Below are 17,840 nucleotides of genomic sequence, written 5' to 3'. Positions count from 1 at the left end.
CAGCTTCTAGTGCCTCCCTTTCTTCCCTCACCAGATTAAACCTATATCTGCTTCAGATGAGTTTTACACTGATATAAATATATCTGTGTGTGTGTGTATGTGTGTATGTGTATATTGTGTAAAATTTGAGTTTTGCACACACATATACACACATATAATATATTGTCTCCTCATTAAAATATGGATTCCTTGAGGGTATGGACTTTTGTCTTTGTATCTAGCACATGGAAAGTAAATGGTTCTGGATTAATTGGTGAATTATCAAATACTTAGCTAAAATCTAGGCCAATTTCATGGTATTACATTGATCCACCATTCAAGAAATCTTGTCAAAAACGAGAATGAGGTTAGTCTGGCACGACCCATTCTTGATGAAATGACTTGGTTCTTGGTTATAATTTGTAATTGAAATCAAGCTCACTGGTCCATAATTTACAGTCTTTACCCCCCCCTCCTTTTTTTTTTTTTTTTTTTTTTTTTTGAAAATGGAGACATTTGCCCTCTTAGCACCTTTCCTACTTTACATGGTCTTTTGAAAATAACTGACAGTTCAGCAATTACATCTGCCAATTTTCAGTATATGAAATCATATGTCTGATCCTAATTGCTCTTATTGTACCATCTATTATAGCTATAAATGTCCTTTTTGTCCTTAATATTCATTCTCAGCTTCAATTAAACTGGATTTTAATACAATTTATAGAATACTGTCCTTATATTGCTGTAGCTTAGCTCCAGACAGAACCATGTATATGTGGCTAGGAGATATGTGGGGCCAGGAGAGGGGGATGTGTCCCATTTCTCCAGGGTGGACCCAATTTACATCTTCTGAATTTCCCAAATAAAAGGAGTTGAAAGTCTCACTGTAGAACTTTTGCATGTCTGAGAAGTGTTTGGAGAGGAGTTGAGTTTTACTCCATGTTTTAGGCTAACTAAGAATAAAAATAAGGTTAAAGCTGTTGTTGTAATGGGCTGAAGCTCGAGTTGATGCACTGAGGTCCCAACCACGTGCTTGCATGCATATATATATTAATAGAGTATGGTCCAATTACTATTTAACCTCACGTGCTTGGGATTTTGAGGAGCACCATATTTAAGTGTTGTTATTTAATTCTTTCAAGAAGGATTGATCCATTATGACCCCATTTGGGGTTTTCCTGGCAAAGATAATAAGTGCTTTGCCATTTCCTTCTCTTGATCATTTTACAAGTGAAGAAACTGAGGCAAACAGTTATGTGATTTGGATAGGTCACGCGGCTAATCACTGTCCAAGGTTAGATTTAAAATTGGGTCTTTCTGACTCTAGGCTCAGCAGTCTATCCACTATTCCACCTAGTTGCTCCTTTATTTAATTACCTTGAATGATATTCAACATAGCATAACTAGATTATTTTATTCATTACTTAAGCAATTTATACCATTTTTCTTTTTTCTGATATGATTTCCTATTCTAAACTCAATTATCCTATAAATAAATGTTACCATGTTATATATAATAAATAATATGGCACATAATAAATATTATATACTTTATATACACCTATGTAATGTATCTCAAACGGCATAGAGCAGTTTTAAAAAAATTAAAGCTATCAGAGCATAATATTATACTGTGACTTTGGGGATCTTATGCATGTATGTGTACATGTACACATATAATGTCTGGACTAGCTCTCTGGAGGGTCTCACGATCAGTCCTTGGTCTTTAGGAGGAGAAGTGAAGGAGGCAGGTAAGCTGTCACGTGGCTCACCAAAGATGAATCCTGGACTGGGGATTTGGGAGCCTGAAGTCTTCTCTCCTCAGCCTTCCATTCCTTGCCTAAGATTATCTCACCACCACACATTCAGCAGGTGCCATTGAGGAGAGCCATTACATTACCATATCATCTAAGTATATGCTTATAGAACCATTATCTCATATTGAGTAGGTAATTAGCCTTAAGTGCTCTGCTGTCTTAGATTCAAGTATACCTTTTCAGAATTCCAGTCTTCTACATACACATATAATGAAAGGAAGGTGTTAAAAATGAACAGAGAACAGATTCCATTGTCTTAATAGAAAAATTACAGTTAATACTGGCTTTCATTTATTTAACACTTTAAAACTTACAAGGAGCTTTATCCAGTTATCTCATCTGATTCTCATTAAATCCTCAACGGTAGATTCTCATTCTCTGTGAGTTATTTGGAGTATTATTCTCCCCCAGACCACAAGCAACCTGACTTTAGAGAAATCTGGTATTTTTTTCAGTGGTCTCACAGATAGTTTGTATTAAAGTCAGGCAGGGAACCCAGATCTCACCTCACTGTACCTACAGAATTTTTTCTACAGTATTCTGCTATTCTTCACTTCCTCATCCATTTAAGAGAGCATAATGGAGAGCAAACTGACTTCTTAATATACTAATAACATAACTAACTGTAATTAATAGACGGACCCTCCATGAAGACAGATGAAGATCAGAGAAGGGTACCTTAAAACCTTTAGGAAATGAGTACAATTTCATATGGTGGATTGGTCATTCATATTATCCAATTTAAGTCTTCTCCAACAGATATCACAAATGGGCAATTTAAATATCTTCAAGAAGATTTAAATACTTAATTGAATATATTAGTCACCAGAGTGTTGATAGAATAGAGGAAGTTGGGGATGTCAGATCTCCTTCCCTAAAACTGGGGATTTTAACGATATCTTCTTACAAAACATTCCATTGGATGAGAAAGCATTTATCAAGTGCCAGTTGCTTTACCGAGTACTGGGGAAACAAAAGCAAAAAAATGTCTCAAGGTGCTTACATTCTAATAGAAATGTAAAAGACAACATGGTTGGGGAATTGTACCAGGGAAGGGTGTGTTGGTCTGGCAAGTTGAGAGAGTGAATTGATGTATCAGGCACTCATTTGACATGCCTCTTGCAGAAGCACTGGTTCTTTTGCTTTAATTACTGTGGCCAAGGAAAGGGGAGGTATTGAAAAGAAGAGTTTGTACTTCCTTTATCACTTGGGGCTAGCTTCCAAAAATTAATTTCCCCCTGGATTAGGAGTATGCAGAGTGTGGTCAAACTAAATCTGAGAGATTATCAGTGTGATTATGAACTTTGTCTCTAATAGTTCATAAGCACAGAGCTCCAGAAAGTTATGTTATACTCTATATGATTTGATCATTAATACTAGGCTCTGAGAGTTAAGATAAGATCTGGCTTTTAGGTCTTACCACTAATTACATATAACCAAGGAAATGAAAGGACTAGTCTTAGTGAAAAGTCCTTTTTAGCTTTAATATTTTATGAGCCTATAATTTTTCCTTTTCAAGGTAATATATGATATTTAAGATTTCACCATAGTATCCAAATCTTCTGCCTGCCTTTAATTCATTTGCTCTAAATCTGTTTCCCGGAGCTTCACAAAATAAGTCTAATGTTTACAAATATTTAGAGAAAGCCACCATTACTTTCTCTTCCCCTACCCCCAAAGCTTCTTTTCTTCAGACTGAGCATCCTCAAGTCCTTCAGTTATTCTTTATCTGCTAAAATTTTCTCACCCTGAAATGCCCTGGTCACATATACCCAGACATACTATAGTCTGTCAAATCCCCTGCTTTAAAATATTCCTCCCTGAATTGAACTCATCTAGATACTTAAGATGAAGTTCAATTAAAGAACAGCTTTACATATAGTAAGATTTTAACTTAAGCTTTTTTTTGTTAAACTACACCTTTTAGTGAAGTATTCCTTTATTTGTTCAGCTAGAATTTCAGAAATATCTCCTCTATGCTGAATAACAGGATCCCCAGACATGAGATAAGACACTGTCCCTGTTTCCGCAGAGATTAAGGTCTAATGGTGAGGAGATGATACTGATATAAATAAGGATAATACAGAAATATTTTGTAAGTTCAGTGATTGGTGAGATCTCAGGAGAAGGGAATATCACTACTGAATGTGGAAACTGATGACTCTTGTGGAAGGACATCTTATATCTATCTGAACTTTAAAAGTCTCATGTGGTCTGAACCTGTGCTTTTATTGGAGTAGGAAACTCCCTGTGAGAAAATTCTCTCTTCTGATGCAAATCAAAGCCTACTTTAAAATACAAAATCTTAGAAGAGTTGCCCGGGGCAGTGTGAGGTTAAGGGGCTTGCCCAAGATTATACAGCCGGAATGTATTAGATGTGGAACTTCACCCTGGTGTCCCTGACAAGCCTTCACTTTTCTGCTGCTTCTCTTTTGGAGAATAGGAAGGATATAAAAAAAGGAAAAGGACATCATTGTCATAGGGACCAATGTAAAGCAAAGTCACAAAGGTGGAAAAGTATAGAGCTTGAATGTGTAATGCCAAAAGAAACTAAGCAGGATAGAGATTAAAGACCAATTCAATAGTTTATTAAATGGAGAGAAATACTGGGACCAATGGATCCCAGGGCTAGACAAGACTATCATCTCAAAGAGTCTAGCCCTAATATCGGGACAGCAAGCCTTTTATGGAATAACAAGAACAATGACAATGCAGAGACCTAGGTGAGGATAGCCTCATAGATGGAGGTTACTGATATTCTAATGACATTAAGGGATGTCTATAACACCTTTATCTCAACCATTAAGAGGGGACGGTCATAACCTTAAGGCAGAATTATGAAATAGGACAAATGGAGGAACTGATCACCCCATTAAAAATGTACTTTGGCAATACAAATGGGAGGAAGGAGAAAGTCACAAGCTTTTATTAAACACCTCCTATGTGCCAAGCACTCTGCTAAAAGCTTTCTAAATATTATTTCATTTGGTGCTCACGTTAATATAATGGATGGACCTATTTAGGAGGAGGATTATGATCCTTATTTTATTGTTGAAGCAACTGAGGCAAATAAATCAAATGACTTATGCAAGGTATTCTCCTTCAAATTGTTGTTCTCCTATTATCCCATTAAGGATACAGTTAAATCTCACTTCCCTGTTTGGTTTTGTTGTTGTTAGGCTTTCCCTTCCACCGTTTTTATAATTGCCCATTTTACCCTATGTTATCCAGGTACATAAACATTTGTAAGCATTTCATATCACCAGATACATTTTGCATTTTCTGTTGAAATAGTTGGCATTTATATAGGGTTGTAAAGTTTGCAGAGCACTTTACAAATTTCATCTCAATTTATTTCATAGCCACCCTGGCAAATAGATGTTTATTATTATCACCATTTTACAGATGATAGTGTTGGATACCCTAGTAATTCCCTGGGTTATTCACTAAAACTGGCAAATTCTTATTGGGAAGATGATGACCATCTTTTTCTTCTTTTCTTCTGCCATGGCCAATACAGTTCTAAGGTTGAAGTCCACTGAACTCTTGGTGTACTAGCCACATATTCATTGTCAGATCATCTAAACACAGTCAGCATTTTTCCAGTCTTCATTCATACTCATACTCATACCATGGTACTTTCAGGCCATAGCTCTTCCGTCATCATATTGGTGTACAAGGGTTGCCTAGATTTAGGATGTAATAACCAATTTTCTCTCATCGCACCCCATCTCACACCTGTAACTCTCCAGTGTTGTTTCTCATCCTTCATAAAACTTCCCCATAGCTTAGCTTTTTCATATGCTTCACCTCACGTGCAACTTCCTGCATGAATTTGGAGAATTTATTTCCAAAAAGAGTAAGGAATTTCCTTGTGCTTATAATTCCTTACAAAAGAGAATTAACTGACATGCAAAGCTTCTGGGGTTAAAGAGCACTTTAGATGAATTATTTCTTTTTATGCAATACAACTCTGGAAGTCCTTAAGCATTTTATAAATGTGTTACTACTGTCTTGCTGTTTTAACAGCCAAGTATTAGAAATTTATTTTATGTGTATTACAAGCAATTTTGAAGTCTTGCGCCTTTTTATTGTGGGTAATAAGAACTGCTCTAATCAGTGAATGTGTCCAAGTAAAATGAGAATAATTTTTTAACCCTGTTTTTAATGTCCTTATTCTCATTTTTCAGATTGGCCCAGATGGAAAGGACTAATGGCTCCTTCCTCACAGACAGCAGTTCTACCACAGGAAGTGTGTAAGTAAATCATGTAATTAGAGCTGCTGGGAAAGGCTATTGCATTTGATTATGGCTGTCTGAAGCAATCTTCATTGATTGTGGCTCTGAATTTTGATCCCAATCAAAGTAGTAAGTGAGGTTGCTTAAAAAAAAAAAAAGTCTGCATAAATTTTATGCTTTTGATCCATAATGGGATAAATTGCCTGCATTTATTTATTTGATATGTCATTTATGCTCAATAAAACACCTTACATTTGTCAACATTTCTTTCTAAAGAAATCAGGTTACTTCGGTTAGAATAAGAGGTGGACTCATTCTAATTTTTTCCTCTTTCTCATTTGGCCTACTTAATTTACAAAGTCATCAAGTGATTGTATGTGCAAATCAGATTCATATTTTCTCCAAATTTTCCTACCTTTAATAATTCATGTTCTACATAGATACCTGTTCTATTTTTTTACCTGCTAAGAGTTGGAACAGCTGCATTGTTATTAGAATGAGAGATAGTAACATAAGAAAGATAATACAAAAATTTTTCTACTACCTTTCCTACTGCTTGATTTTTAGACTTTTTTTCTGGTCTTTACTCTCCCATTCCACCTACCCCTTTCCTCCCTCCCCCTATTTGTCCTTATTAATCTTAAGCATGAGAGAGACCCATAAAAATATGAATTGCAGTTATATAGTTTTCTTCATTTCCTTAGAAAAGGTAGCAACATCAGTATACTTTGAACTTGGAGCTTATGAAGAAGTCATAAAGCTGACAGCTATTCCTAAAATCTCTTTACTGAAAGTAAAATATTTGAGAGCAATATAAGTTGACATGTACTCCAAACTTTTAACTTAAAATTCTACCCAGTAATTTAAATTTTTTAGAATCCCAGTGATATGACATTAAATGTATAGGAACTAACTAGCTTTTAGTCACAAGACTAATCTTAATGAATTTTAAATAGTATAACATCAGTTTATACCATACAACATTTCAACAATAAAAGGTCTTTTCCTGTGAAAATATAGTATAATTCATTTTTGTTATGTTATTTATTGCTTACCGTATCCAAAACCTATCGGTTCTTTTCTTTGAAATAACGTTCATGATGTAAAGAAAATCTTGGGGTTTTTCTGTAGTGTTCAAGGTTCTATATTATTTTATTCCTTTACAATGAAATATTTGTTTGTATGTGATCAGTCTGCCAACTTTTCAGAACAAGCATCAGATTTAAATAAAAAGCTAAAGGAAAGAATAATAGTTGGAAAACAATGCAGCTTACAAGTAAAACAGTTTAATCTTAAACCAATTAAAGAAATTAAAGACTATTGATTGTGGAAACGTAAGAAAATAGCAGTAATTATATCAATTACCAGGTACAATAATTTTATTCCAAAATATAACCAAAGTCAATTTTCTTAACAAGGAGACCTAAAAAGCATCTTAATCAGGAAGCATTTTACTTTCCTGCCAAAGAAGAAAGGTGTTAGACAATGATTTAGAATATAAACTTTTCGTTCATGTTAATAAGAATAATGTTGGGTGATTATTGAACAATATCACCTTATAAAAGCAGAAAACATCCAAAGATACTAAAGTCATCCTGAGAGAATACTTAAGCATGCAAAGAAGAGGACGACAACAACAAAAAAAAGATAAATGGATGAAATCTGCAAACATTTTTATAGCAAACTATTTTCATCATGAAAAACAATAGAGCTACCTCATTTGGAGTGACATCAAAGTTTCAGATGTACTTTTAAGAGAGGTATAGATGGCACTAAAGTAACAAAGGCGAAAAAAAAGTACCTTTCTGGACCAAGTACATAGAGGAAATCCATGGGAGGCAACATATATGAAAAGTTTGTTAAAAGACAGATTCACATAGTATCTGAATGAAGAAATGCCAAATGTATGACAAAATTATCAGGCTGTATTAATACTTTAAAAAGGTGATTAAAAGAACATCAACAATCTCCAGCCTATTTTCCCATCTATATAAAATCTTCATGATACTCTTCTAATATTCTCAAATCAAGAGCATCTGCAGTGAGAATATTAAGCAGGCTTTCACAGTTGACTAAAAGATTTAAAGAATTTGAAATTTCACAGTACTTGTTTGTTGGTTATGAAAAAGCATTTGATCCAACAGAACAAAATATTCCTTAAAACTTTTTCTCCCAACATGGTGTCACTCATTCATACATCATAGTAGTATTCAAGATTCCTTAATAATCTAATTGAACAACCATCTAACCATAAGTATTAGTAAAACACATATAAAACAGGAAAATATGTACTTATCAAAGTATTTGTTACTGAAATGGAATTCTGGTGCAGAATCCTGGCCCAGAAAGGGTTCCCTGTGAACATTGAGATCCTCTAGATATTCTTGTTTACACATAACATTATGCTGATTACATCAGGTCCTGAAAATATCCTGCATTTCATATATGTATTCCTGTCCATGACAATAACCATAACAGTTCAAGAGTTAGCCCTGATCATCTACATAGGATAGATCAAGGAGATGAAGAATATTTATTTCCTTGATTAATAGGTAGATGAAGTAATATCCTTTGGAGCCTGCCCATCAGTATGTATACTTGGGACAAATTACCAATGAGAAATGAATCAGCCCAGAATTTCACATGGGTCTTTAGGTAATTACAAAATTCCTTTAATGATCATAAGCTTCTTGTAGAAATAAAAGATCATTTTTAAATAACCAGTATTCTATTAACAGTAGTGTATGACACTGAGTTATAGAACAGAAGTCTTCAAAATATTGAAAATGCGATCATAGAGAGGTCAGTGAAAAGGTGTTTAATAAGTACAAGCATATTGCACCATGATTTCAGTGAGAAACTTCAAAGAACAGGAGTAATAAAAGATATCCCTAGAGAAATGTGACAGGAAAAGAAGGATCAGGAATTATGAATGATCAGATTAATAGTCTTTGGTGTTCTTCTGCAGTTGGGAAGGTATAATGACTAATGACATCTTAGTATGATGACCTTATAGGAAGGCATGTCCAAAAGCTGCTCAGAATTGGTCAATAGTTGGTTCAAGGAAACATTCATAATCCATAAATCCCAGATCCTTTTAAATGTTTAAGTACTTGTGCATTGGACAATAGAATAAATGACTTATAAGTCAATTTAACTTGTAACACAAACTCTTTAGGGTTTTCAGAAACATTAATTAATATCAGCATTATTCTATGTCCAAAGAACTCCATATTCTTATCCTCCAGTACATCTCTAGCTCCACTGATATAATTGCTACCTTGAACAATATGAATATCATTGTGTTGCTTACCAACTTTTACTCATGTAATTCTATAAATCCTGGACAGACAATGCACTTAGCATCCTGAGGTTCTATTTTGACACAATGTGAATATTAATAAAGCATTAACTATCTCATAGCATACATTCTCACATATATATCTATTTTTTTCTATTTTTGTTTGTTTTATTCTATAGATTACAATATTGCTCAAATTCAGTATTTCATGTAATAGAATTCATGGCAAAATTTATCACTTCTGAGGATCTTTAGTTGATTATATGTATATATACATATTTATATATATATATATGTATATGTGTGTATATATGAAATATGTAGAAGACAAAAATTTAAAGAAATCACCAAGGTATAATATCTGAATAGATTTTGTTGTTTGGTTAGATAGAACCAATTTGAGAAAACTCATTTATTTTTAAGCCTTAAAAAAGGTATAGCATTATAGGTGTTTGTGGTTGGTTAAGAGTTTTTGTTTGTTTGCTTTGTTGTTTTTTTTTTTTTTTTTAATTCAACCAGGACAGAACTAGAATTTATATTTATATCGTCTATGAAGAAATAGTGTGCTGTGCAAAAACTGATATTGTAAACAAAATTGCTAGGAATGTGCAAAGTACTAAATATGCATTGTTTTCAAGGACTTTATCAATATCCATTTATATATAATGAATGTACTAGTTACAAATGCACTGTTATATTTATTATAAGACTCTAAAGATTCTTTGCTCAGCAATGCTTTACTTAAATTTAGATTATGTGTGTATTTTCGAGAAATAGTGATATCTCTTAAAATTCCTTTTATTCAGTATTTTCATTTTTTAAAAAAGATTGTCCTGACTCTTAATTAGCCTAATTAGTGAAGCTTTGTTGTATATTAATATATGACTACTTTTCTGAACTTTTTGGAGTTTCACAATAGCAAATTATTTTCCTCTAATCTAATAACTACAATCCTCAGGAACTATTTGATCTTAAATTCCTATCTTTATCCATTTACCCCAGATCTAGTTGCAAAATCCTTCATCTTCCTTTTAATTAATTTTTAAAAATTAATTCAGTCACTTTTATTGGCATGTACAAGTATTTAAAACAAAACAATATATTAAATAATTCCCATTGGAATTTCAGCTACTAGTTGAACTAATGGTGACACTGTTGCTTTAAAAAAAAATTATTTATAAGTGAAAGAGTAATACGCCTATGTTTCTCTTTTTAAGTTTTGTTGATGTTTTTTATTTTAAACCAAAGTAATTTTCAAATCTATTACTTCCATTTCACCCTCCTTTTAATAAAGAAAAGCAATTAGCTTTTCTTTTCTTCTGAGAGAATTGAGGTTAAATGACTTCTCCAAGATCACAGAGCTAGGAAGTGTTAAATGTCTGAGGCCAGATTTGAACTCTGGTCCTCCTGAGTTCAGGTGCTGTATCCACTAGCTGCCCCTTCTTCTCTTTTCGATGCAAAATGATGAAAATTTGCTCCAAACCCTCCAACAAGAATCTCTTGTTTGTTCTAGTTATTCAAAAAATAAAAGTATTGGGGGAAGGGGATGATTTGACCTTGGCTTTAGTATAGAATTAAGTATTATTACTTTGTACTTCGCAGATTTTTTTTTTTTATCTAGGTTAATCAGTACTTTTTTAGTTCTGCTCATTTGTGGTTCATGCCCCTTATTGGTCTTCTTCCTTCTTGTTATCTTTTCCCTTCTCACTAGTAGGATGATAACAGGCTAGCTGTGCCATCAAACAAGTTAGGTTCTGTGATACTGCCCAAGACAAATTGTATCTAGGGACAAGTTCTTTAACCTCACAAAGCCTTAATTTCTTCATCTGTAATACGTGGAACACATTTCCCTCCTAAAAAAGTCTACTATGTCAACATTACCACCATTATCATAGTCATTCCCTCTTTCCCCAAAGCTTCCTTCCTGACCAGTTGATTCACTAAGATGTGCAACTTTGTGGGGAGATAGTTGTCCCTTGTGGATACATCAGCATACATACCAAATAATTTCTGCCCCTAATAAAGCTGCTTAAGCCTTTAACTGGAAACCAGAGGGGGGAAAAAAGAACGTAAAATGATTAGATAAGAAAGGTAAAATTAAAATTAATAACTTCCTACATGTCTGCTAAAATAACTTTCCAAAAGTAGAGGTCTGACCATATCATTTTTCCATTCAGTAATATTCAGTAGCTCTCTATGGCTTCTAAGTAATTTTAGCCTTGCTTAATTGAGACCTCCTAATAGTTGGACAGTCTAATTTTTAAACTGAAACTGAAAATGTAAACACATAAGATTGATAGTTAAGATTATGTCTCCTTGCTTTTATTTGTGCTTTATTACTTTTAAGGGGAGATGATTAAAATCAAAATTCCCAGTCCCTTAAAAAACCCTGCAAAGATATCATCCTCTAAATTTTGAAATAAAATGACTATTTCAAAACCAGCCTTTTATCAGTCTACCATATTTTATCCTATTTTCAAAAATCATCTCTTTGTTACTTTTAGGTGTAACAGCATCCTTTATCTTATTGTAATTGCTTAGAATTGCATGCCCTAAAAGAGAGGGGTTTTTTTTTTTCTCATTTGTATATAAAACATCTGTTCATTTTGAGTTTGTAAGACACGTCTGTTAGAATAAAATGAGCCAGAAAACGTGGGTATGTTTAGTACACACACAATTCCTGCTTTGTGAATTTGTTCTTAGCCCTTCAAAAGAGAACTATAGGGGAAGTTCAAGGGAAGCTTGGCCAAGCTGTCAGATTGATCATCCCTGTTTAATCTTTACAGCCAACACACTTACATGAGCTGCTTTTGTTGCTTTTGTTACCCCAGAGAGGATGAGCACGCTCTCATCCAGCAGTACTGTCAGACATTGGGAGGAGAGTCCCCTGTGAGTCAACTTCAGAGTCCAGTGCAGATCTTGAAATTAGTGGAGAGAGAAGAGAGGGGAGAACTGGAGCGTATCATTGCCGACTTGGAAGAAGAGCAAAGGTGGGTATGCTTTGCAGAGGATAAATCTCCCAAGTGGGAGGAGTTTAAAAAAAATTCTTTCAATACCTTAAATTAGGAACCTGGTGCACATTTTCTGTTCTTGTTCACTAAACAAGAAATAAGCATTAAGCAGTGAAACTGGTTTTTGTAGGCAAGTGTCTTATTGGGAAGTGGACTGCTATTTTTGGTGCTACATTTAGATAAAATTGTGAAATTGTATACAGAAGAAGATGGTGTGCTCAAAACTTCACTTTTGTTCCTTAGTTCTTATGAAATTCAGATGGGAAACAATTTATAGAATTAGGAGGCAGGTGAGAAGACAATTTAATGTACACTGGTACTAAATATAATTCCTTTTCATCCTTCCGTCTTTCCATGTTAGGAGCCTACAAGTGGAATATGAACAATTAAAGGAACAACACCTTCGGAGGTCAGTGAGCCCCCTCAGTTCACCTCCAGATTCCATTGTCCCTCCCCATCACACTGCTGAAGACTCAGAGCTCATAGCAGAAGCCAGGCTCCTCAGGAAGCACAAGGGTCGGCTGGAGGCCAGAATGCAGATTTTGGAAGATCACAATAAACAGCTGGAGTCGCAGCTTCATCGACTCCGACAGCTGCTCGAGCAGGTATGTCATGTAGCCTTCTGGCCCCCAAAAGATGCAGAGTCTGTCTCTGCATCAAACAATTTAACTTATCAAAAATGTATTTAAAATGCTTTTGAGATCTCTTTCACTAAACTCGTGCATAGTGTGTTCAACAGAGGGAACATTGACCTTTTTTTCTAGATAGTTTCTGAAAGAATAATGATGAGAAGGGAATCTGTATGGAGCTTTGTTTTGTTTTGTTTTGTTTTTTTGCTGGCAAAAGAGGAAATTTTGTAATTCTAGGAGGAAATCTGGAAATTTTTGAAGCAGCTAAGTGGTTAGAGCACTGTTTGTGGAATGAGAAAGAGCTGAGTTCATATCCTGCCTCAGATACTTAATTAGCTGTGTGACCCTGGTAAGTGATTTTACCTCTGCCTCAATTTCCTTATCTGCAAAATAGGAAGGCACCTGTCTCCCAGGATGGTTGTTGTAAGGATTAAATGAAATAATAATTATAAAACAATATAATGCCTGTGCTATATAAATGTTAGTTGCTTTTATTGTTATCACATGCTTAAAAATGGAGATAACATTAACAGTTATTTCCCAGGACTGTTGTCAAGATTGAATGGAAAAACTTCTAGCACAGTTTCTAGCATATTGTTGTGGTTGCTCAGTCATTCCTGTTTTATGCAATTCTTTGTGACCCCATTTGGAGTTTTCTTGGCAGTTGTACTAGAGCGGTTTGCCATTCACTTCTCCAGCTCATTGTATAGATGTGGAAACTGAGGCAAAAAGGGTTAAGTGATTTGTTCAGGGTCACACAGCTAATACATGTCTGAGGCTGGATATGAACTCGTGAAGATGAGTCTTCTTGGTTCCAACTCACTGAGCTACCCAGCTTCCCCAGGCAAACATAATAGGTGCTTTTTGAATGATAGCTGCAGTGATAATGATAATGATGAGGCTGCTGCTGCTGCTGCTGCTGCTGCTGCTACACAAACTGACTTTCTAATCCTAAACTGAAACCTTGATCTTTTAAGCACATATATCCACTCTCAGCCCCAACCTCACATCCCATTTTATAGATAAAACAGCCAAAGCCCCAGGGGAGAATTTTCTCAATGGTGGAATTAAGATTTTAATCCATTTTCTCTACCACAAATCCAGTATTCTTTTCTCCATCATGTTGTGAGACCTGATTTGGGTTCTGGTTATGACACTCATCCTGTCATCCTTAAAGCAAATCCTCTTCAGATCCTTGGCCTTATAGACCAAGAGCTGTGAGGAAAGTGTTCTATGAAAAGAAAAAGAGCTATTTAAGTGTGTGCTGATATTACAAGATTTTGTACACATGGCATACAGAAGAACTCCATGGTTGTTCCCTCCCCATATGCTGCTTATTTGGTTAACAAGACTAAGGAAAAACTGAGATGGACTCATTGAAAAAAAGGCAGAAAAAATGATTCCCTAAACCAATTATTAGGTTGTTGTGGGTGAGTTTAGCACAAAAATAACTTTCAAAAAGCTTATAGCCATTTATTTTTAGAATTTTTTTAATGATAAGATTTTTTTTTAAATTATATTGCTTTATTCTCTAAATCATGAATGAAATTTTGGATTCTAATATAGCCTGAATCAGATGCCAGAATCAATGGAGTTTCCCCTTGGTCTTCTCCACAACATTCAGCACTTGGCTCTTCACTGGATCAAGATACCAGCTCTCAATCACAAACAACAGGTTAGTGCTATCACAGCTTCTCCACAAAGGGTGCATCAGTTGATGAGTGAATAACAAATGGATAATGGTGATTTAGCATAGTGGGCATATATTGGAGACTTTAGGTAACAGAAGTTTTGTATTTTCTAAAGCGAGTAGAAATCTCATGTAATTTAATGCAGAAAAATGTGACAGACTATTGTAGACTTATTGTTATGCCCAGTTTGCTTTGGGCATCCATACTCAATTTCTGTCAATATTTCAATATCTGTTCCCTTTGACTATGGGAACAAATAAATCACTTATTTTGTTGTTTAACTCTTTCATATTCTGAAAGAATGGACCTTTTACCCTAAGTAATTGCTTGAGAAAACAAAACAAAAACTAACATGGATGTCTAAGACTGATGCTTACTTAGTGCCTGTGTGTCCCAGAACTAGTAACTTTTTAGTAGCTAGGCAGTGTTGTGGATAGAGTGCCAACCTAGAATAAGAAAACCCTGAATTCTTAATTAGCTTCAGATGCTTACTAGCTGCATACAGCTTGGACAAGTCATTCAGTTTTTTCAACTACAAAATGGGGCTTGACACATAATCTCTCTTCAAGGATTGTTGTGTGGATCAAATGAGATATTTGTAAAGCATATAGCATAGTACCTGGCACTTAGTAGGTGCTAGCTACTAATTTTGTTGTTGTATTACTATTTCTGGATTTCAAATTCTTAATCTGTAAAATGAGGTGGTTCTATGAATAGCCTCTGAAGACCTTTCCAGCTCTGGATCTGTGATGTTTTGATTTAGGGTTTTATGATAATTAAACACCTATTGGTTTTCCTTCTAAAATGTATTATTTCCACACATTCATAGAAGCCTAACAAATAGTACAAGGAAAATAGAGATGCTTCTGTGATTGTGCCTTATACTCTGTGGTTGATATACTCACTAGGCCTTTTTCTCCATGTCTGCCTGTGGCCAGTTTGTAAAAGTATAATCAAAATACTGACTCTGTTGTAGGTTTGATCCTATGATAGGCCAGTTAGAATTTGCTAAAGAGTTCACCTTGCCCCATCCTAAGCCACTGTATCAGTAATGTGTGCTTCTGGTCTTGGGTCAGAGTAAGGAAGGAAGTCAGGATGGCCTTTTCTCAGCTTTGGAATAACATTATAAATCATGACTACTTGTGTGTCCTCAGGAATGTCATTTTTTATAGAAAAAGCCAGTCCCTACTTCCGAGAAAGTATCACATTTAAAGGCTAGTAGAATTGAAGATCTACCCATATTTAGAGAATTAAAAACAGCAGTATAAGATAGTAGGAAAGACATTACTAGTGCTTAAAATCATCTATTTACTTTATTGTGTTTTTTATATTATAAGAACTAATGAAAGAACTTTAATCTCTTATTTGAAGTTCTTAAGTATTTAAGTACTAAATTAGTTTGTTTGTTTGTTTGTTTGTTTTTTTGCTAAAGCAATTTGGGTTAAGTAACTTGCCCGGGATCACACAGCTAGGCCATATTAAGTGTCTGAAGCAGGATTTGAATTCAGGTCCTCCTGACCTCAGGACCGGCACTCTGTCCATTGAGACAATCAAATACCCCTACTAAATTATTTTTCAAAAAAAGAATGTTAGATGTCTTACAGAATAGCCTTAAACTATGTGAAAAATTCAAGTGGAAATGAAAGAGGGTAGAAAAGGTAAGAAAAGAGAAAAAGAGATAGAATGTGCCTTTACTTATGAGAAAGTATATCCAAGGAATATAAGTAAAATAATAAATTTGTGATTGATAAATGGAATTAACAAAATTAGTAATAGGCTTGTTTTTTTCTCTCCTAATTTTCTTTTTATCCTAATACACAATTCCCTGTGGCAAAATTTTTACATTGGCTGAACATTCATATAAAAAATTTATATCAGATTTCTATTGAAATCTATAAATTCTCAATTTTTTCTCCAAAGGCTGCCAATTCTCAGTGAGAAATGTCTTAATAGTAAATTATCACAGAGATCTAGTGTTTTCTATCCTACTCAGGTCTAACTGGAAGGTTGAATACAAATTGGTTTCAGAATGTGTGTTATATTTCTTTTTTCTCCCATATTAAATTCACTGCTCACCTGGTTGTCATAGTTGCAGATGACTTGTTGGTCCCACCTCACAATACCAGCACAGATCTGACAGATGTCATGGAACAAATCCACAGTACCTTTCCATCGTGCTGCTGTAAGTGTTGAGAGTCATTGAACCTTTTCATTTATTTTTCCTTTCTTTGTTTCCCATATCCTCCTCCTCCTCCCATTTTTAGTAAGATAACAAAAAGCAATATTGAAAAGAAGACTGAATATTATTTGTGAATAAGTCACAAATACATTCAAATACATTCTCTTGACAAAGAAAACTTTAACCTTGATAAGATCATATCACCAAGATGGAATGACAATATAATCCTGTATTTTGAGATTGTTTGGTACACTCTGCAAATGGCAAAATGAAACTAGATAGAATCATAGATAAGTTTTTAAGAAGAAAATTGTCTTTTTTAATGTATGTTATATTAAGGAAACCATAGTCCTTCAAAGAAGACGATATAATTATATAACTGTTAGCTGTCATTGTCTCATCTGGAGTAAGCTAGCACAAGATGATCAGAAGGGACTGGCCTTTAGAGTTGGAAGACCAGAATTCCAAATTCCTTTTTCTTTACTTTCCTGCTCTGTATCCCATGAACATTTCCAAATATTTAGATTTCTTCAGCATCAAAATGGAGATGGTGTTTTTTTTATACATACATATATATATATATATATATATATATGTATGTATATATATATATTTATTTATTTTTGCTGAAGCAATTGGAGTTAAGTGACTTGCCCAGGGTCACACAAATAGGAAGTGTTAAGTGTCTGAGGCCAAATTTGAATTCAGGTCCTCCTGACTTCTCTATCCACTATACCACCTAGCTGCCCTGATGGTAATATATTTTTAAAATGAAGAAGAGTATCCTCTGCTGTCACCCTAAAACTCCCGCGCACAATTCTTGAAATTCCAGCTACTGGCTATACATATTCATTGACCCTCCTTGAGATCAATGTGTCAGTAACTGACCTGACAAAACCTTTACCTTTCCTAACTTCTCTGCAGAACCATAGAATTTGAGAGTTGGACCCTCAATTGTCATCTAGCCCAATGCTTGTATTAAAGTCATTCCTGAC

At 34.5% G+C, this 17,840-nt stretch overlaps 1 protein-coding gene across 12 annotated transcripts in view; it reads left to right on the top strand.

Annotated features, from left to right (window-relative positions):
- Positions 1-17,840, top strand: part of UTRN (utrophin) — a 639,104-nt gene that overhangs the window by 609,123 nt on the left and 12,141 nt on the right. For all 12 annotated transcript variants that reach the window (XM_012549387.3, XM_023503254.2, XM_023503253.2 and 9 more), the window contains 5 exons: positions 5,987-6,052; positions 12,167-12,325; positions 12,708-12,951; positions 14,542-14,650; positions 16,756-16,848. In XM_012549387.3, coding sequence (XP_012404841.1) covers positions 5,987-6,052; positions 12,167-12,325; positions 12,708-12,951; positions 14,542-14,650; positions 16,756-16,848 — 671 coding nt within the window. The remainder of the gene's footprint in view (positions 1-5,986; positions 6,053-12,166; positions 12,326-12,707; positions 12,952-14,541; positions 14,651-16,755; positions 16,849-17,840) is intronic.

Source organism: Sarcophilus harrisii, chromosome 4 (genome assembly GCF_902635505.1).
Source record: "Sarcophilus harrisii chromosome 4, mSarHar1.11, whole genome shotgun sequence".
Classification (NCBI taxonomy): domain Eukaryota; kingdom Metazoa; phylum Chordata; class Mammalia; order Dasyuromorphia; family Dasyuridae; genus Sarcophilus; species Sarcophilus harrisii.
This window is presented reverse-complemented; position numbering and strand designations above follow the sequence as displayed.